Source organism: Bombus huntii, chromosome 2 (assembly GCF_024542735.1).
Source record: "Bombus huntii isolate Logan2020A chromosome 2, iyBomHunt1.1, whole genome shotgun sequence".
NCBI classification, from domain to species: domain Eukaryota; kingdom Metazoa; phylum Arthropoda; class Insecta; order Hymenoptera; family Apidae; genus Bombus; species Bombus huntii.
The window spans coordinates 7,816,779-7,838,662 of NC_066239.1; the positions used below are offsets into that span (position 1 = coordinate 7,816,779).

General features: G+C 24.8%; 5 protein-coding genes across 7 annotated transcripts; 2 read left to right on the forward strand and 3 right to left on the reverse strand.

Moving 5' to 3' along the window:
- Window positions 1-303: 303 nt before the first annotated feature.
- On the reverse strand, window positions 304-2,840 carry LOC126878368 (regulator of microtubule dynamics protein 1-like). The gene is made up of 6 exons (XM_050641142.1): window positions 2,465-2,840; window positions 2,199-2,378; window positions 1,903-2,085; window positions 1,437-1,651; window positions 1,135-1,373; window positions 304-1,022 (listed from the first exon to the last, which is right to left on the reverse strand). The coding sequence occupies exons 2-6, from the start codon at window positions 2,372-2,374 to the stop codon at window positions 765-767; spliced, it is 1,071 nt and encodes a 356-aa protein (XP_050497099.1). The 5' UTR covers window positions 2,375-2,378; window positions 2,465-2,840; the 3' UTR covers window positions 304-764.
- A 1,101-nt stretch (window positions 2,841-3,941) lies between these two features.
- Window positions 3,942-10,873, reverse strand: LOC126878353 (phospholipase DDHD1-like). 2 transcript variants are annotated; one of them, XM_050641101.1, is made up of 10 exons: window positions 9,595-10,873; window positions 8,578-8,892; window positions 7,867-8,034; window positions 7,648-7,776; window positions 7,440-7,581; window positions 7,233-7,339; window positions 6,830-7,143; window positions 6,425-6,710; window positions 6,220-6,354; window positions 3,942-6,123 (listed from the first exon to the last, which is right to left on the reverse strand). In XM_050641101.1, the coding sequence occupies exons 1-10, from the start codon at window positions 9,656-9,658 to the stop codon at window positions 5,978-5,980; spliced, it is 1,806 nt and encodes a 601-aa protein (XP_050497058.1). In that variant the 5' UTR covers window positions 9,659-10,873; the 3' UTR covers window positions 3,942-5,977. The 2 variants fall into 2 exon arrangements, with proteins under 2 accessions (XP_050497058.1, XP_050497057.1); XM_050641100.1 differs by having other exon boundaries at window positions 6,220-6,357; window positions 9,595-10,872.
- Window positions 10,874-11,113: 240 nt separating this feature from the next.
- LOC126878384 (enhancer of rudimentary homolog) lies at window positions 11,114-12,372 on the reverse strand. 2 transcript variants are annotated; one of them, XM_050641167.1, is made up of 3 exons: window positions 12,119-12,372; window positions 11,693-11,780; window positions 11,114-11,562 (listed from the first exon to the last, which is right to left on the reverse strand). In XM_050641167.1, exons 1-3 carry the CDS (start codon window positions 12,119-12,121, stop codon window positions 11,342-11,344), a joined length of 312 nt encoding a protein of 103 aa, XP_050497124.1. In that variant the 5' UTR covers window positions 12,122-12,372; the 3' UTR covers window positions 11,114-11,341. The 2 variants fall into 2 exon arrangements, with proteins under 2 accessions (XP_050497124.1, XP_050497123.1); XM_050641166.1 differs by lacking the exon at window positions 12,119-12,372 and adding an exon at window positions 11,899-12,059.
- Window positions 12,373-12,966: 594 nt separating this feature from the next.
- LOC126878355 (glucose-6-phosphate isomerase) lies at window positions 12,967-16,251 on the forward strand. Its single transcript, XM_050641104.1, has 11 exons — window positions 12,967-13,198; window positions 13,494-13,587; window positions 13,753-13,944; window positions 14,054-14,134; window positions 14,217-14,432; window positions 14,495-14,734; window positions 14,850-15,030; window positions 15,146-15,264; window positions 15,350-15,578; window positions 15,650-15,716; window positions 15,790-16,251. Exons 1-11 carry the CDS (start codon window positions 13,068-13,070, stop codon window positions 15,911-15,913), a joined length of 1,674 nt encoding a protein of 557 aa, XP_050497061.1. The 5' UTR covers window positions 12,967-13,067; the 3' UTR covers window positions 15,914-16,251.
- Window positions 16,252-16,447: 196 nt separating this feature from the next.
- LOC126878359 (dolichol kinase) lies at window positions 16,448-19,823 on the forward strand. The gene is made up of 7 exons (XM_050641123.1): window positions 16,448-16,816; window positions 17,167-17,420; window positions 17,628-17,848; window positions 17,918-18,106; window positions 18,181-18,390; window positions 18,479-18,806; window positions 19,018-19,823. Exons 1-7 carry the CDS (start codon window positions 16,737-16,739, stop codon window positions 19,149-19,151), a joined length of 1,416 nt encoding a protein of 471 aa, XP_050497080.1. The 5' UTR covers window positions 16,448-16,736; the 3' UTR covers window positions 19,152-19,823.
- Window positions 19,824-21,884: the final 2,061 nt, after the last annotated feature.

The following is a 21,884-nucleotide window of genomic DNA, read 5'->3' on the forward strand; positions in this document are numbered from 1 at the left end:
TGTTGATAATCTTAACTTTCTATTTAAGTTTGTTTTACTAATACAAAAATATATAATTACATAAATTAAAATGAACAAAAAAAATATAACTAAGCTAGTATAATATATTTTTACTAAGGTGGAAAAGTTATCAATTATTAATATAAAAATTGTTGCAAATTATACAAATAAAATATTATAGATAATAATGAAAGTTTATTTTAATTGTAATGCCAAAAGTAACTGGATTTATAAATATTTAGGGGACAAATCACTTGAAATTTACACTTTTTATAAGGTTTATAAAATTTAATTATACAAAAATGTTTGTATGACTTTTTATATTATAAATTTTACTTAGAAGATGTATACAGTGAATATCACTAATAATAAATTCTATAAATTCTTTTAAGAAAATAACTAAATCCAGGCGCTTCAATGTATATACCGTTTTCTATATATATAAAATATTATTTGCTAAATTGTACAACTAAAGTACATATTTCTAATTTACAAAACCTTGCACTAGTGATGTACATTTTTTATGCAGATCTTTACAAATTGCATTCTTTCATAAAATTTAAATTAACAGATTTACAATACATACTGCAATAGATAAAATATTTTGAAAATTGTTTAGTACCTATGTTTCATGTAATAATTGATTATAAATTGTCTGATGTTAACGTTTAGATTAAACTGTAATATAGTTGTTTTTATCTATATATGTATACGGAAATAGTATAACTATTGATAGGTGTGATGTACAAATACATTATTTTTCACTATGAACTATATCCTGAGTACTTGTCGAGAAGTTTACTCGCTTCTGTATGTACTTTTTCATCATCAGCTGATACAATTGGTTTTCCTAAAATTTCTTTTAACGAATCAATTGCACATGTATATTTCTTTAAAGCAATATAACATTTACTAATGTATAACTGAGTGTATGGATTTGTACTTCCAAGCCTTGCTGCAGTTTCAAAACAAATGAGTGTTTCTTCAATAGAAACATTTGGAATTTCAAATAATGTTGCTACCTGTAAAGAGTATAAGAAAATTTAAGCTTTTTAGTATTAAATTGTAATATTATATAAAAATAATATTTTGTATATATTAAAATTTTTTAGTAAATTAAATTAAAAGTTAAACCTTTTTCTCGATCCAACTTAAATTAGCAATTTCATATTTAAATCTTCCTAGAAGATAATGTAATTCAAAGTCATCTGGTTGCATTTCTAAAGCCAGTTCTACATATTTCTTAAAAACAATGCCATTCTTTATTTTGTCTGGCACTGATAAATAGTCTCCATGTAGTCCTATAAGGATAGCATACCACTTATACAGATCTGCTTTTCGATTTTCAATAATTCTCTCACACTGTTGAATACCTATTAAAAATATTATTTGTTTTCATTACATTATGCAAAAATAAACAAATATATTGTACTTACCTTCAAGAATGATTAACTTTCTAATATTCTTATCAATTTGTGCTTCTGCATAATGGTAGCTAGCTCTTGTGAATCTCCATACTACTTCTACATTGTCTGGGTGGGATCTCACTAATGTTTGCAATATATAGTAAGTCTTGACATCAAATTGATCATTTAGTTGTTCATCAATCTCCTTAAGTATTATATCCAGCTGGTTCAGTTCGTCTGAGATCCTATATTACTGAACATATAATCTCTTCCTTTTACACTTTTAAAATAACTTTACTCGCCAAAATGATCAAATTCTAATTTTCCAAATTAGTACAAGTAATCACATGCTTAAATCACGAATTAAATAGTATAATTTGAATATTCTTAAGATGTTTCTTCAGGAAGTGGATTCACATTTTTACTAGAATAAATTATAAATCCTCGTACGTGTTATTTATATAAGTTTAACATATATTTATATTACTTTACCAACCTTAAGTCACTATCGCTAACAATACTTTCACCATCGGAACAATCATAGAACTCATCATCTCCAATATCAGTTGTTGTTGAAAAAACATCAATATCTGTGTCATTATCTAAAGTATAGGTACTATCGTTAGAGTTAAATTTTCGTGAAATTTTTCTTTTCTTTTTCTGTTGTTTCAGTTGTAACCTTAAATGAAACAAAATAATAATATATGCCAAAATAGTTATAAATTTTATAGGATAATACATAAATTTAAGAAATATTTATGTAAATATTTCATATCAAAATAATATTATTACCTTAAAGCTTCTAATTCTGTTTGTAATTCATCAATTCTTTTATTGGCTGCATCTAAGTCAGAAATTGTTGTGCTATATTGTTGATTTGCCAAAATTTTACGGTAAATAAAAATACTAGCTGCACTTATAACACCAACGGTTACACCGATGGCAGCAGCAATTAAATTATTATGCATTATGCTGTAAATATAGTATATATTAATATGTTAAAAAATCTAATTCTATATTACTATTTTTTAGTAAGTAGCATAAACATAGTAAAATACCGTTATTTCTCTGGGTTTCTTACTATAAATTATACTCAAAATTATGTAAATTATCCACGACTATCATTCATTAATACACAATAACCATGTCCATAAAACAAACATTTTATTATCTCAATAAAAGAGAAACATATGTTCTTTCAAGTTACGCATATAAAACGTTTTTTCCTTTTTTCTATAAAATGTTGATCACGCATCACAGAAACCACCTTGTATGCCGGCAATTAAGAGTTTCTTCGGCAAACGAATACTTAATTCAATTTCCATTAAAAATCCGACTTTATTACTCAACCGTTTGTTAACGATATATAATGTTCTTTTTAAGTTCAAAGTACAAAATGATTTAAAACTCAAATTATAGAGTATGAACAACTACAATAACTATACACGCATGCATGTATATACATGTATATACATACAATGCTTCTGCTATTTACATACATTCACGTGATTCTAAATCAATTCATCATATTTCACGAACATAAATTTCATGAAACATAACTATAACTTCAACTTTTTAATCGAGTAATTTTAAAATTAAGAGGAAAGAAAGAAATTCCATTATATCGTAAATTACAATATTTATATAATATGTATCCGTACATGCAGTAGACACTTCCTTTTTATTATTAAATACATGTTCCTCCTTATATAATAAATAGATATATGTATTTCAATAAATTTAATATAAATAGATAATATTGTATATACAGATAATATTAATTACTATATTGCTATATATAAAAGTAATTACTATATTGCAAATATTTATGCATTTATGGAAAAATAAAATGTATAAAAGTATACAAAACGCGGAATTGTAAATGTCCATAATTTAATAGCTATACATACATATGTATATTTATATGTACGTACATATTTGAATATTTAATATAAAGTAATTTTGTATTCCATAAAAGAAATGAAATTTAATAACGATTACAAATTATAATCATTACATTATCATATTAAAAGGCAAACATACTTTTAATACTAATTTGCATGTTTTTTATATATTTATAGTTAGGATATGAAATTACAGAAAAAAGATAAGGAATAACTATGATTATGTATGTAATTTGAATTTATTTAAATAAATGACGTCAAAACTTTTATATTATTCCTCCTAATATTTTTTCAACATTATTTCATAAAAATATAGGGCTTTCTTTACAATAAGATAACAATAAGTAATGAAATAATTAAATGTAATTTTGCAACATTAATGAGATATTTTGTTATCTATGTTTCACCAAATTATTAATTTTTTTATCACTTAAAATGTAAACTGAATAAACTTAAGAAAAATCGTACAAAAGTAATTGTAAAATTGTAATATATCAGTTATGTATTATAACATCCACATTGATAATATAAAAATTGATATAGAACAAGGGAATCATATATACTCTTATTTTTATAATATAACTATACCATATATTTAGATATGTAGGAATAAATGAAATCCTCTTCTTCATTCTAAGAAAAAATATGTTTATTAACATATAAATGTATTTATATATTTATATATATTTTTAATGGATAAATATTTAAAATTAAATAAAATTTAATTATACCTAGCAACTTTGGCATCGCATATATATGTATATATATATCGTATATACACATGTACATATGTATGTGTCGGTGTGTGTATGTATCATACTATTAAATATTTTATTAAAATGTTAAATTTTAAATGTTTCCAATAAAAGACTGTATATGTTTTATTACTGATATTATAATTTTAATTTATTTATTTCATTTAACATTTGCACTATGATTTGGAGGCTTTTTCCTACATGCCTATTATGTACTCTAATTTTTAAAATTTGATATGATATTTATCTTTGGAATAGTTAATATTATTGTCATGCTACCAAATTGTGTATTATAGACAAAGCTCCTTAAAAATTTATTGTTACATAATAGTCATTAAAAAGTGCACCATTATTAAATTTTCTAAAAACTGATAAGTATATAATATTACAATATGAACACATTTACATAATACGTAAATATTACTTATGATTACAATAATATTATATGATTACAATATCAGAAAAATATGTCAACAAAATTTAAATACATTGATAAAATAAATTTTGTTCTTTGTTCACATATGGTTTAAATTTTTAATATATGATAAAAGAAATATATATATCAACACCTGTCACTAATGTTTCATATTTCAAATATATGTAATTTTTTACATAAAGAATTTGTAATAAAGATATTTTTCCACTTATAGCATAAATGATATAATATAAATAGAATTAATATTTAATATCAAATTATCTATAAAATTTTGATAAATGAATCTAATACATGTAATGAAATAGAAAAAAGACTATACAATGGAAATAGCATTAACAAAGTATAGTCTTTCTAACGTATTACGAAAAATTTTGTTATTTTAACGGGAAATTCGATCATCTAATAAGTATTGAAAGATAATAATAAATTATTATCCTTTTTTATTCCAAGCAACGAAGATAACATATTGATATCATTTATTTGTTTTATGGATCGACCTTGGTTGATACAATTAATCAAATATTTTTTGTCTTATTTTAAGTAAACTTTCAGTACATAGGACGAGTTTCATTTTTTATAGCAAAATAAAAGATTACTATAACAAAGAAATAAAATATTTAACGCATATTGGTCTCAATCAATAATTTTAAATAAGTCAAAATAACTAATTAAAATTTGATTAAATACATTTCTGTCTTTCTTTACCTAACACGTAAATAATATATAATACGTAACATATTAATAAACAATATAAAATATACAAAACTATGTACACATGTAACAGAAAGTAGAATTACAATTTCGTATTGATATTAGTTTGTGAAGATATATAAAAAAAATGTTATATTATTGAATGCAAAAGGATTTTTCAAACTCTTATAATATAGATTTATGATCTTAGATTATTATGATAGTTAATTATGACGTTTTAGCGTTGCTTAAAGTACAATTTTAATGCTATTTTAAGATCTAAAATATAACTTCTCTACCTAAAAAATAAATATAACTAATAATTTTTCAGTTAACCTGTATAATACAAATTTTTGAAAGATATACTATTCAATAATATGTTATAGTAATTTAAATAAATATTTTACATAAACTATATTTGCATATTCAACATAGATTATAAAATATATCTTTTTAATGATGGAGAATTTACTAATTAGATGAAATTATTTAAACAATCGTTCAATTAACTACGTTAATATACTGCATGTAAATGAGGTACCTTATAGAATACGTAAAATCTCGTTTCAATTTTTTAATTGTGAAACTCGACCACATTAACCTTAAATTATGCGAACGATATAAAACGATTACATAGAATCTATAATATTATTGTATCGTTTTTTTCATTATCACAGATTGTTTTGGTGGTAGGCCTACTCCCAATCTTAAGTTTTAAAGGCCTACAATGGACTAGTAAATTTTAACAGAATCTGACTGATTTCATTCTACACATACAAACCAACATCATGTTTCTAATGTTGGAAAAAGTCTTGTTAGCACAAAATAAGCTACATCGTAGTTACTCCAATATGTTGTATGTGCTGCTAATGTGTAAAAATAATTCCTCCCTAAACTTGCTCGAAGTACATAATCCAATCGTTCTGTTAATTCTAACAAAAAGAGTAAAAAGATATTGAATTATATACCTTTTATTGAATAACTTTTATCATTATTAGATTAATTAAAAATTAATGTAATATTTTTACCTTGACCTGGTTGGATAGGTGCAGAAACATCTTTTTTAACATTCCAACCAGCACGGACTAAGCCCCAAAGACTCCAACCTTTGTCTGGTGCACGATTAGACATATCTACTGAATTTTCTTCTTTTTCATCATTATCTGCTATTAAATATTTTAAATTGAAAATAAATAGAATAATTTGAAAATAAATAGAAACTATCTGATATACCTATAAGAGAACAATTTTGGTCAGCGTTACTCATTGTTGGTGGTGACTGCTCTGTTTGTTGACCATCAACTCCTCCATATGGCGGAATTAGAACAGGTTCAATTTTGCTATATCCCCTTTCTAAAAGTGGCTCCATTCTATAAGCTACAGGATCAGACCAGTGAAATATATTGTAAAATCTTTTGCATAAACCTTGAGGCATCACATCTGTTTTGTTGGATGGAGAGGGTGTGCGTAATACAAGAAATACTGATAATGGGGAACCCAAACAAAATAAATTTTCAATCTGGAATTATGAAAATATTTAAATTAAAATTATTTAATATTACACTATATTGAATTATTCTTACTGTATATAAATATCTTATATTGTATAAATAATATACAATTAGTAATAACACCTACGGGGAATTGTAATCGTTGTTTTAAAACTTCTTGCGTTTCTGGAGATGGAGGTCTTGTATCTGGAGCCATCCAGCCTGTGACAATGTCATAAACAATTACACATCCTAAAGAATGTGCTAAAATTGAAACTTTCCCTTTCCAACCAGGATGACGACTAGTAAACATAAAGTATAATCTATTTAATTCTTTTTGTAATCCAGCTCTTACTTCCCCTCCATAAAGAGGACTTGTGTAGTAGAGAATATCCATTGCTGATGTATTTAATAAGTGCCGTATGCTTACCACACTAAAGGGGGTGATAGCCTCTACTATACCTAAAATAATTTTCATTAAATACAAGATGCTATTAAAAAAATGTAAAAATCTAAATATTAATTAGAGAAATTGTACATCAGTTTTTTACCTCCATCAAGCTTTAACGATGAACGCCATTCCACAGGGAAAAATTCTATTCTATAGTTAGAGTTAGGAAAATATTTTTGTTTCAACCAATCTACACAGTCTCTAAACCTAGTTAAATATTAAATACAATAGATTAATTTCTTAAAACTTTTATATGATATCAATTGCATATAGTATATTATAATCATTAATTATATTTTCTACATACAATGTTGTATTACGAATAATTTTTCCAGTATCTCCTTTTTGACCAATTCCATGAACTACAAAAATTATATGATCAATATCATGAGGTTTATCTTCCTTTACAGCTGCAATTTTATATCCTCTTCTTAGTTGATAACCTGTTGCTATAAAAACCATTATAAGTAATGCATAAATTTTTAATAATAATTATATATTTTTAAAATACTTACTTTTTGCAAAACCTAATTTTGATGTAACACTACGCATTAATTTTTTATGCCTATATTCGCTATATAATACTACATCATTTATACTATGCCAGTCAACATGAAATTCAGAAAAATGTTCCGTGTGTAATACTAGAAATACAAAAATTTAATTCCTTATTATATTACATTGTATATATACTATTACAGAAAGTAATATATAATTAAAAGCAAAATTCATACCTTCGTAAGAGTGAGAAGGTGTATCATATGTTGAAGTGGATTGACCAGAATTTTGCTTTTGAAAAAGATTAAGATGAACTTCTTCTATAATTTTAGCTTGTTCTGCCTCTAAAGGTAACCAACTACCATCATAATACCAAGTCCCTCTCATAATTTCCCATTCTTCACCTTCAAATAAAATTAAAACTGATGATTACATTTATTTAAACAAAACCATATACATACAATATATGTGTAGCTATTTAATTAATTAAAAATTTAATGAATTATCTTTTTAATTATTTAATGAAATATTTTTAATTTAAAAGTGAAAAAATCATAAAAATATTTTTGTGCATAAAACTTTCTCTATCTGAAATATACATAGAAATTGAAAAAAAATTACAATACAATATACATATAACACTCACCCTATACTCTGATTACATTAATCATGGTTAAATGAAACTAATTATAATAGATTTAAGATAACAAATTGTTTGATTTTTATGGTAGACATAATAATTAGTACTCATAAAAAAAAATGAACGTTATTACTCAAATTAAATTAAAATATTATATACAATGAAGAAATTTGTATTTTATTTAGAATGTGAAATGTAATATGAAATAATTAAATATAAGCTTGAATTATTTTAGTTACTTTATATTTTGTTAAATTATATTAAAAAAATAATGATATATGAGATTGAAGCTAAATAAAACATATACCTGTACAATATATTGAAACACATTTCATTTTATCTAGTTCCACATCGTACATTCCTCCTCTAACTACAATTTTTTCAACAGCAGGTGGATTGTTGGTTATATTATTACTTTTACTAAGGAAATTTTGATAATTTTGCCAAGCATATTCAATTCTTAAGCTATCATATCCACAGAATTCTACCCATCTTTTATCTACACCATCTCTATAAAACCATCGTATTTGTTCTGCAGTTAAAGGTTCTGCATATGTTAATTCATTTATTATATTTTGTGAGTTATCCTTTGAATTTAATTCTCTGGTAGTTTCTGGAATTTCTTTAAACATAAAAATTTGGAATTAGAATAAAATAAATTTAACATGGTACATATAATTTTTGTTATTTAATAAAATATAAAACTTACTAAAAACTTTGATTAAAAAGATATAATGTTATAGTTTTTAATCTTTCAATTTATTATTTACAAACAATGTCAAATTATATAACATGCAATAACAAAAAATGTAAAATAAGAGATTCACACACAGTCATTATTAGTATATTTTGATTTAATAAGTTGTAATACATGAGAAGTATATATGTTTAAATTATATATATTACAAAGATATAAATTGAACACCATCGAGTAAGATTTCAAATATATATATATTTCATTAATTGTTTATAAAATTGATAAATTATTGTTAAATTTCTATAGGTTTCATTAAAGTATATTAAAGTGAGTTTCAGGTTTATTAGATATGATAAACATATAGAAAGTTTTTTTTTATCAGATATTATAGATATTACAATTTGCAGTAACTTTGCATAATTTTCAAATTCTTCTTTATATCGACTGCGCGTATCGAGTATATATGTAGATACTTATACGTATTATAGATATTCTGAGCATACGAATTGCTCCTTATTGACGACAGATGCACTAAGTAATAGATTCTTTTAATAGTTCGCCAAATTTGTATAATGAATAACGTTTAAGTTATTTGCAAAGACAATCTTAAATAATTGATAACTTTACCTTCGCAATTTTGAGATTCCAGAGGTGTTTCACTAAAAGGATCAATTTCAATCTTGTCAGACATCCTGTCACTTATGTAATAATCACAGGATATTTTCTAAATCATCTGATTAAAAAATTTTGCAATATTTTATGTCATATCAATTTTTTTGTAACATTTGACACGTACAAAGAGCAACAATCTTTATCAAAATTAACGTTAGACACTACTGAACACTTGTCATTGATAAAAATTTAATTATAACACAAAATCCACAGTCTGTCAGTAGAAAATATTATAAATTGTTTTATTAGTATTTATAAAGGATAATTCCTATGACGGTATCGCTGATTAAAATATAAAGGTGTCTCATTCACGAGCAAATGCAACGTTGAGAGCTGATTGACGAACTGGCAATCGTTCTCTATAGTAGTTGGACGTTATCTCAAAACTGATTTTTAGGACTTGGGTCTCAACAAACAAACTTATTCACGTTTTGTTATCTTATATAACTCCAATTTCGTATTTCGTCAAAACCACTGCATTTAATGGTAGACAGCTGATGTATAAACGCAATGCGTAAAACAGTATGCGATATGTACAATTCATACGTACTTTTATATTACTATGTACCAGTCTATATGTATATAGAGATATATAGTTATATATATATATAGATGTATGCATAAGCGCATATATTTACGAGTGATTGGATACAATGTGCTTATTGCTAATGCATATGAATCATGTAAAAAATAAAAAATAAACTGAAACGTATTACTGTATACGTACAACTTGTTTGTAAAATTTACATTTATATATAAGTCTAATATTTATTAAATACAATATAATATATCTTGTAAAAATTGCATATTTTTCATTTTTGATATTTAATTATTACATTTAATGTAATGTTATATTGAACTTAATTCGAATATGCACTATCATTTGCCTTAATTTTTATAACAGAATGATAATTTCATCTTGTACAAACCAGATTCTTTTACAGATTTATTCATACGCAAATTGCAAACGTACATAATGAAAAATATGCATATAAAATGTTAGTTTTTCCAATTGTCTCTTATGTATTATGCAAAAGAATTATTGGTTATTTTATATACAATGTGTTATCTCATCATTCACTCTCATTGGTACCAGGTAAATAACTATTGATTTTTTAGATAAATTTTTAAATAGAATTAGATAATATTAAATACATCTTTTGTGTAACATACATATAAATATAATTTTTAAAAAATTTGATTTATTCTATTAATGATACTTTCACATTACCTACATACATATATTCTATTATTCTATTTTGTAAAAGTTAAATGAATAATAAATGTTGAATATTTATAATTTCATGTATTTATGTAAGAATTAATAAACATTTTTTCGAACGATTTATTACTACTTAAAAAATAATATAAATTCATTTTATAAATAAAATAATAGAATTTCTTTAATATTAAGAGAAATATATATTTCATTGAACTAATACATATATTCACATTCATTTAAAAATAATACAAGTTTAAAAAGGCCACATAACTATTTTATTATAAACACATATATATGTGAAATAAGAAATCATATTATCCCTAAAAATAATATTAAGGAGATTATTCTATAGTATATGAATATACAATAGTACAGTTTTTCTGTACGTTATATATTTATTATTACAAACTTTAATATAGATCTTTATCTAAACGTCATTTTTATTATACACAAAATTATAGATGTACATTTATTTATTAATTATTTCCCATGTCCTGCAGCTCGACGTAGTAAAACATATATCTTTTCTTTAATCCAATCCTTATTATATGGGGCGTATGTGTTTGTGGATTTTTGATAAACAAGACATGATAAATCTGTAAGTTGATCAACAAAATCAAATAATTGACTGATATCGTACGTTATTGTTGGCGTATTTGGATTTCGCCTTTTTAAATGTTCTTCATAAATCTTGCATACACCTGTATTAAAAAAATCAAGCTTATTTTCCTATATTTATATCATATATATATGTATTTGATATATGATTAAATATTCTGTGATTCAATTAAAAAATTACTAAGTTCCAACCACAATATAGAATATCCTTACCTTCCATACATTCATTAACACTTTCGTAATCAGAGTATGTTCTTGTTTCAGGTCTATTACCTGGTTGTACAAGCAATATTGTGTGAGACTATAACAGACAAAAACAAATATTGCAATTTAGTTATTTTAATGTATACACTGTACTAAATAATTTTTCATTTTTAAATACTTATTGGTTATAATATTTCAAAAGAGTAAATATTTACATTCTTTGTGTCCCAGTGTAAAAAGACATAGATACACATATGTATTTTAATATAAAGATATTATGATATCTAAAATTGGCTATAAACTGTGTAATAATTTTAACTTGGTTAAAACATATGTATATTTATAACTATGAACGTAAAAGGAAATTTAAGTTTCAAATAAACAAATATCAAAAGTTTGACATAACTTAAAATAGTCAAAACAAAAGTCGATTACCATTTTTGATCTTGAATTAAGAACAACTCAGTTATATGATTTTAACGGCGTTTAACTTTTCCCCAATTTTTATCACTTTTGCCACAATAATTCCACGCAATAAAAAAAATAAAACGTCGAAATCCCTTCAGAAAGCAACCTCAAAATTTCGACTCTAGAGTTTTCGATGATAACACTTGATTCACTTGGAACTTGGAATTTGGAACATACATCAGTTCAATGGGAACATATCGTATTGTTCCTTCGTTTCTTGTATATCTCGTGGTTCAATTTACGTTCCACATGTTTAACATTCATGTTATGTTTAAATATAAATTTTGAAATTCACGTCGAGTTTTTAAAGAAATGTGAAATTCCTAAAAACGAATGAAAAATTATAAGACTATATGATTAAACTTAATGATTTAGTAGTTAAATATATTAAATATATTTGATTACGATAAATAAATTATGTTAGGAGTATTGAATGCAAAACTACCTGTTATATTAAGGAAATGTATATTATTCAATTTATTCAGCAAAGTTTTATTGTTCCTTATTCCATTTTTATATATATTATTAATTAAAAATATTAAGAAAATTTTATGAAAATCTATACTATAAAAATCCTTTATTTCTTTAACATTATCAAACTCATTTTAAATCATATTAAATTTATTGTATATTAAATAGTATTTAATGAATATTTGTTGAAAATTTGCGTGTATTTGTAAAATTAAAATATTAAGATTTATATTTATATATAATGCAATTATAGTATGATAGTTTTTTGAAAGATATTCTTCAAACACCGTTTTTATGAGAGATTACGTTGAGAAGCAGCTTGAACATGCAAGAAATGTGGCACGTCTTGAATTAACTTTATACGTGAGTAGTCGACGTCGACATAGAGCCACAGAGCACGAGTTTGGATTTCACACTGTCAGCGCGGTTTTCTTAAATTAAAAAAATGAAACCGAAACCAGAATTGACTACCGAAGCGGCATGGACTAAGTTGCAACAGTATTTTGATATTAATGGTTCAAAAATTAAAATATATGATCTTTTTCAACAAAATCCTAAACGCTTCGAAAACTTTAGGTGAGTTTTATCAATCCTTGACATATGACCTTGAGATGACCCGAAGGTTGTTTGCTCTAATAAAATGAGATTATTGTAAAAATCTTCGTCTGAATTGTTTATGAGATTAAAATGAAAAAAAGCATTTCTATTTTACGTATTATTTTATATAATTATGATTTTTTTCTTGAAATATTTCTTTCGCTCAATTTTATATACAATAACGGAATACCTTTCACATTAAAATATTATGGAAAATAATTGTAATATGATTTTATATAAAGATCATTTTAACGATATTTAATTTATTAATTAGTCTAGAAATTCCTACTCCTGAAGATGGGCCAATTTTACTTGATTATTCTAAGAATCGGCTTACTGAAGAAGCATTGCAACTTTTATTGGAATTAGTATGTATTGTAATATTGTACAAGTATTAAACTTATATTGCATTAATTATAATAAGAAATTTATATTTAAATATATTTAATATTTATATTTATATTTAAATATATTTAAATGCTATGTAATAATTTATTACATTCGCAATTATAATATATTTTGTAAATTTTAAGGCACGAACACGTGAAATAGAAGCCGCAAGAGATGCCATGTTTAATGGAAAGAAAATTAATTTCACAGAGAATAGAGCAGTTTTACATATTGCTTTGCGCAATAGACTTAACAAACCAATATTAGTTGATAATAAAGATGTAATGCCAGAAGTGAATGCTGTATTAAATCACATGAAACAATTTACTAATGAGGTAAAATTTATTTATATATATATATATGTATAAGACAGTTTTATATTTTATTTTTAACTTTCGGAAGTAATAACTTTGTATATAATATTTATATTTTTATATTATATAGATTCTTTCAAAACAATGGAAAGGTTTTACTGGTAAACCAATTGAAGATGTTGTTAATATTGGAATTGGTGGTTCAGATTTGGTATGTTATATAAATTGTGATCATAAGATATATAAATTGATTCCTCTTTTATTCATGTAGCTATATATTTATATATATATAGGGTCCTTTAATGGTAACTGAAGCATTAAAGGCATTTCATGTTGGACCACGAGTTCATTTTGTTAGTAACATAGATGGAACCCATATTGCTGAAACTTTGAAAAAGTTGAATCCAGAAACAACTCTTTTTATAATAGCATCGAAAACATTTACTACTCAAGAGACAATTACAAATGCCACTTCTGCTAAAATATGGCTTCTGGATGCTTTAAAAGATGTGAGTAATGAAATAATGATCTTAAATTTAGTGGTATATAAAATATACTTATTTTTATATAGCCTGCAGCAGTTGCACGTCATTTTGTTGCATTGTCTACTAATAATCAAAAAGTGAAAGAATTTGGTATTGATGAAAAAAATATGTTTGGATTTTGGGACTGGGTTGGAGGACGTTATTCGTTATGGTCAGCTATTGGTTTATCAATTTGTTTGTCTATTGGATTTGAAAATTTTGAAAAATTATTGAGCGGTGCATACTTTATGGATCAACATTTCTGTAGTGCTCCATTGGAGAAAAATGCAAGTATATTCTTAATCTTTGTTTGTAATATTATAATTATATCTTTTTAATATTTTGAGAAAAATATTGAATCATCGAATTTTGTTGTGTATTTAATAAAACATTACTTTATAGGCACCAGTTATATTAGCTCTTCTTGGAGTATGGTACCATAATTTTTACAAAGCTGAAACACATGCATTATTACCATATGATCAGTACTTACATAGGTTTGCTGCTTATTTTCAACAAGGAGATATGGAAAGTAATGGAAAATATGTTACTCGTGCAGGGAAAATTGTAAATTACAGTACTGGTAAATATTTTATATATTTTATATGTCTAGAAAAAAATACAATTTTTTAATTTTTCTATTTAAGTATTATAAGTGTTTTATTCAGTTAATGTGAGAAAAAAATTAAATATTTAAGGACCAATTGTATGGGGAGAACCAGGTACTAATGGACAACATGCATTTTACCAGTTACTACATCAGGGTACTAGACTTGTCCCCGCTGATTTTTTAATTCCAATACAGTCACATAATAAGGTACTATTATAATTAATAGTTGGAAACTATCATTCGAAAAGAAAGTTTTAATATAATAGTAGGTAATAAGACATTCTTATTTTAGGTTCAAGGAAATCTCCATCATAAAATATTGCTTGCAAATTGTTTTGCACAAACCGAAGCTTTGATGAAAGGAAAAAATGAGAATGAAGCACGAACTGAATTGCAAAAAGCAGGAATGAATCCTGAGCAAATAAATCTATTATTACCACATAAGATGTTTGAGGGAAATAGACCAACCAATACTATTCTTCTTAAGAAAATAACGCCTTTTATTCTTGGAGCTTTGATTGGTAAATTTAATGCATATATTAATATATAATTTAAATGTATCATTCAGTTTAATCGTAATTTATGTTTAAAGCAATGTACGAGCATAAAATCTTCGTGCAAGGGATTATTTGGGATATCAATTCCTTTGATCAATGGGGGTACGTAATAACTTCATCGTTGAATACTTGAAAACTTCGAAATATGTAAAAATATATAATTTTATTTTAATAGTGTTGAATTAGGGAAGCAGTTGGCAAAGGTAATTGAACCTGAATTAGAAAGTACTCAAGCAGTTACAAATCATGATTCATCAACAAACGGATTGATCGCATTTGCTAAAAATCATAGCTCGTAAAAAGTTCCTCAAATGATATAAAATAAATAATTGAGGTACGATAAAGTAGTAATTGTCAATTGTTACAATCAAACTCTTGTTAAAGTATATACAAGTTGTTATAGAAATATAATTTTTTAATGTTCTTTTACTGTTTCTTATCACAAATTGTAGTATCAAGAAATTTTTAATCATATCAATACACTTATTAAATCACTGTAAGTGAAAGATATAAGATGACATTGCAAATTGTTAAATGATGAAAAAATTATTTATCGAAATAATAATCTGTTGTTTTATTTTTGTGACATTATTCTATAATTTTTATAAATATGTATTTAATAAATAATATAATCCTATTTTTCTGTTTCTTTTTTTATTATTACCTTGGTTTCTATGTTATTAACAAATATGTTGATATTAAATTCAATATCCAATATTAAATATCTAATTATAACTTTGTTTTAAACGTATATTATATGTCGTTCTAATAACAATATGTGAGAAAAACTTTAATACAAAAATATTACAAATAAAGGCAAAAAATATAAAAAATTATAAAATAAAGCTTTAAAATTTATAACAAAGCGAATCTATATTTTAAGATATTTCGTCATTTGCTTATTATTATATTTTATTATGTACATATGTATATATGTTGTACTGCGTATTTTACTATACATGCATACAATACGCAATATACGGCGGAAAAAGCGTTTCATCTTTCCAAACGATATCACACCATTTACCCATTCACACTTCATACTCACGTTTTCCGTTTTAGAAGATCGGGGGTGTGGTTATTGATGGTGTAGAACGCGTTTTTTTAGGTACCTTATTAATAATGGAATTTCTTTTAAACAAATACAGACACTTAGAAGAAAGGATATTGCAAAGTTTGAAAGATAATGGCATAAAACATCGGTATGTTTATTATTCAGTGTATAAATGTAAAGATCAACGTGACTTAACCTAGAAATCTGTTTAAGAATATTAACTATTTAATATGTTTAAATTTTGTATTTACATCATTAAAAATTATGTAATGTTAAATTTTATTCAATATATTGTAATATTTTGTATGTATAAATAATGTATATATAAATATTTTAAAATATTCAATTATGTATTATAAATTATTAGTATGTTTGATCTATTTTATGCTACTTATTTATAACTATAATGATACCATTATTATAATAAAAGTGTTTTTATAATGATTTATCTTCAGCTAAGTCCCATATAAAAATATTAACATTAAGAAATATTTTCAGTATAAAAGCTGACAGTGGACTATGGCTTGGAACATTAGTAGGTTTAAGTGCAGTTTTAACTCTATTAAAGGAAGGTGCTAGTTACTCTGAAATCTGCCTCATTGTGGGTCTCACAGGAATTGGTCTTGTTATTAGTTCCATATGTTTATATTTGAAATTGTCAACTGAGAAAGTGACAGTTAAAGATTTTCAAGCTATATATTTTTTACCAGCTATAATAACATCCTTATTATACCTCCTTGTAGTAAATAAAGGTATATCAATTTATAAATATAGTTTTATATTGTTAATAATATCCTTTATTATTTTATGAATTAATTAAAGTTAAATTATATTAAGTTTTATCTTATAATATGATTTGTTTAAATCAACTTTTTTATGTAAATATTAATTATCTATTTTATAAAATCATATTATTTTAGTTAAAGCAAATTATTTTATTTCTTGATAAATAAGAACAGGATTACTGGTGAGTGTCACATGGGGCTTAAGTATCGGAAGTTTAGGAACATGGGGTATTCTTCAATTGATGTCTACATTTCCTTGTTGTTTCACAATTGGAGAAGCAACAGCAGTTATGCATGGATGTATTTTGTTTCTAATGTCTGTAGTAACAAACTTGCCACTAAGATATCATTTACCACCAATCCATGATGACGATATTGCAACAGTTATTTTACAGGTATTCTAAAGGAAATCTTCTACAAATAATAAATTTGATGTGATCAATAATTGAAAATTATAATTTCAGGTTGCAATGTTATATGTGATATCAGTGTGTTTAATATCTAGTTATTTTCCAATGTTTCGCTTAGCCAGAAATTTTTATTTAATGACAATCACACTTTTATTGATTGTAGTCTTACCATTAATGTATATTTTATTGGATCAAAATCCTGTAATCTGGACGTTTTACTTTGTTTGCAATAAAACAAATAAGGTGCGCATAACAATAATTTTGCAGTATTTCTTATATAAGTATCAAATTATTTTTAACAGTTACAAATATTACAGATCATGTTAATTGGATACTGGGCTTTATGTTTAGTACTAGGTGTAATAGTTGTCATCTACCAGGTATTATTAAATCTCCAAGCAACATCTTCAACTCGAAAAATGTTTCACTTATTGGCTGTACTTGTGTATATACCTGGTTTAATATATGAACGCATATTGTTGTATCTAGCTAGTGGTGTAATAATGGGACTGTTTGTATTTCTTGAGGTATATCAAGTTTAAGAAACTAAGTTTTCTTGAATTTTATATTTACAATATTTTTAAGTTTTCTATTGATAATTTCTTACTTTTTTAGTTGATGAGGTACTTACAAATATCGCCTCTTGGAGAATTATTACAGCAGGGATTTTCTGTGTTTGCTGATGAGAAAGATAATTTGATTTCTTTAACACCTCTCTATTTGCTCTGTGGTTTGTCTTTCCCACTTTGGATGCCTACCAACAATCTTTCATTATTAGCTTTGCTTAGTGGTATCTTAACAGTTGGTGTGGGTGATACTGCTGCTAGTTTTGTTGGTAGTAGATGGGGTTTTCATAAATGGACCAATTCAGATAAGTCTGTTGAAGGAACTATTGCTTGTATTTTTAGCCAAATCGGATTAATATGTCTTTTAGCATTTATAGGTATGTATTATTTAAAGTTTTTCCCTTAAATTTTTATGAATTAAATTTATGTATATTGTAAATATATATAAATTTAAATATATTTAATATATTTAATAATATCCTTGTGGAAGTCTGATAAAATACTGATTAAAATAACTAATTATTAAAATTGTTATTTTTAAAAAATATATACTGGTACACCACAAAATTAATGTATGTTTTTTAATAGGCTACGTAGATAATGGTTGGTTATTTTTACAAAGCTTATTATCGAGTATCGTGTTGTCATTTATTGAAGCACAAACAAATCAAGTTGACAATCTGGCATTACCATTGTTCATGTACATGTGTCTAATGGTCTAAGCAAACAATAGGTAACAGTAACTGTTTTAAAACAAATTTGAACATATTTGATTGTTCAATGTAGTGTGGACCAAAGGTGTAGTGTTTCCTTAATTCATTTCTTTCTTTGTGTCGTTATATTTGAAGATACGTATATATTTCCTTGTATATAACATCCTTTTTCACACTAACTTGTTTTGTTACGAGTAATACTTAAAATTAGTTACTAGTCAAAATTTTTTTTTTGCACTATATGCTGTTTCATTATTATATAGCTCTATAGTTTTATATCATTTAAAAATGTATGCATTATTGGAAATATTTATTTTGTAATTTATATTTCAAGTGAATAACGGAAAAATCTTACTCATGTATATTACTGTTGAAAGTTATGTTAAATAATATTTATATAAAATTGTTCATATTTGTATATAAATATTATATTAAATGTGTATATGAATTTGTTTGAAACACAAAATAGCACATGAAACATTAGCTACTTTATCCTTGATATTGCATTTAATCATCTGATTTGTTTAAAAAAGATGAACGGAATGCCTGTACTGTTACGACGACTCACATAATTTGGTATTCCGTAACGCATAATTTATTCATTCCTACCGATGCATTTTTGTATTTCACTCGAAAGAGTTTGTAAACAAAATCTAATAATAAAATATTTTTATAGTTGTATGTATGTGTATTATTGATATTTTATTGTTTAGTAATTGCAGGAAAGAATAAACAAAAAAAGAAAAAATAAATGTTTATTGTAAGGTGGAATAACTTTTTTTGCGTTAATCTTGCAGTAATCTGAAAGTGTAATTAATTCGTATTATATTAGTATATCGTATTCTTTCTTAATGTCAAATTTTCCTGGTATATATAGCTAATAATATAGCTACCATAAAAAAGGTCTGAAAAAGATCATTAAAATTATCTCGTTTCATTGTTTTATTGACCACACAGCCTTAAAATCTGACCGTACACATGTCATCATACGCCATGTCTATACGCGTACATGATATGCGGAATGTTCGAAAAGCACCGATTTCTTGTCAAGGCTTATCATTAATTGCGAACTCTGTATTAAATATAACTCTATTATACCGCAGGTTTTATTCGTGAAGAAAAGTATTAATAACATTATATATTAAAAGTGTCTAGATTTCTTTCTTATTTTTTTTTCTAAATCGTTTGACGTGTCTTGTCACGTTATCGCATATTAATTTCTGTGTAGAAATCGTTTGTTTACAAGACGAGTCGAATAATAAACTAAAATTATAAATACATCTAAATTAATATTTGATTAAAAATATTGATATAGTAAAAATACATGTATGCGAAAATATTACAATCGTATAAATTGTAGATCTATAATTTTAAGTTTATGTAAACTGATATGTGCAGTGGTATAGTTTCTCTGTTAACATTTTTCTTCACGAATTATTTTTTATACCATCTTTTTAAACAACTTTTTTTAAATATTAGTGGTTATGTCGTATTAATTTATTAAAGTTTATTGGTATTTATATGTGTGTATATTTATGAATGGTTTATAAGTGCCATTAGTTTTTGTAAATATTAAATGTGCGGTTAGATATTTTTATTTCAAGAAGTACAGTTTATTTATAACTGCCGATTGATTGCATCATTTAAAACACAACATTAAAATGATCAGAAGAGAAAGATGAAAACAAAAACGAAAGAAGATGACATAGAAACAAAGTAGAAAATTTATATTATCTTTTCCAGTATAAAAATTATCACAAAAATAAAATACTTCTTATCGTGGTTATTCGTATTGTTAAAGAGTTTATACATAAAAGTAGCTTATTACATAACTTATGAGTTATGTGTAGTTTGTTTAATCTGGCGTTGCAATATGAAACATGATACGGAAGTCATGAATTATTTCAAATTATTTTTGCGAAATAGCATTGCGAAATAGTATTGAAAACTTATTTTGCAAAAGATTCTTATTAATTTATTAAGTTGAAAATATACGATATTTAAGGTATAACATAGAATTAATCCATAAATAAATATATTAATTATAAATAAATTAATCTAGGAATAAATAAAATGTCTGAATTATTTACGCATCTTTTACTGCATTTCCAACTTAAACGATGTTAATTATCGTCGCACCGCATGTAGATATTTGCTTTTGTAAAAAATGTCAGGCTGTTTTAATGTCAAATGAAACGTTTTTCAATATATTAATACAGTCAATTATTTTTAGTATATAATCTTTTTTTACTTATGTATACACCTCAAATTTAAATTGTACGTTGGGAAGTGTAATTATTATATTATAAAGTTTTATTGAACAATAAAAAGTTTATCGTTGTCAAAATTATTATATCGACAGTTATGTCTCATAAAAATTATGGACCAAGCGACAAATACGTTCTGAAACATACATATAAAACAGAAAATATTGAAAAATAATAAATTATATCGATATATGGTGAATTAGAAAATAATTTTTAAGCGACTCATTGCATTTAAATATGTATGATAAATTCACGTATTATATTTTATTGGAAAACAGGGAAGGGTTGGATTCTAAACAATTGAAGTGAATCTCTTTTCTATATTCCATAAACGAGTATCAACTACATCGTAAATCTCAATACAAAAAATCGTTGTTGTAAAGTCCCTAACCGCGAAATTATCGACAAATGAAAGAATAAAAACGATGAAAGGAACTGTGACAAGAACGGTGATTTTCCAGCATTCCATACCGAC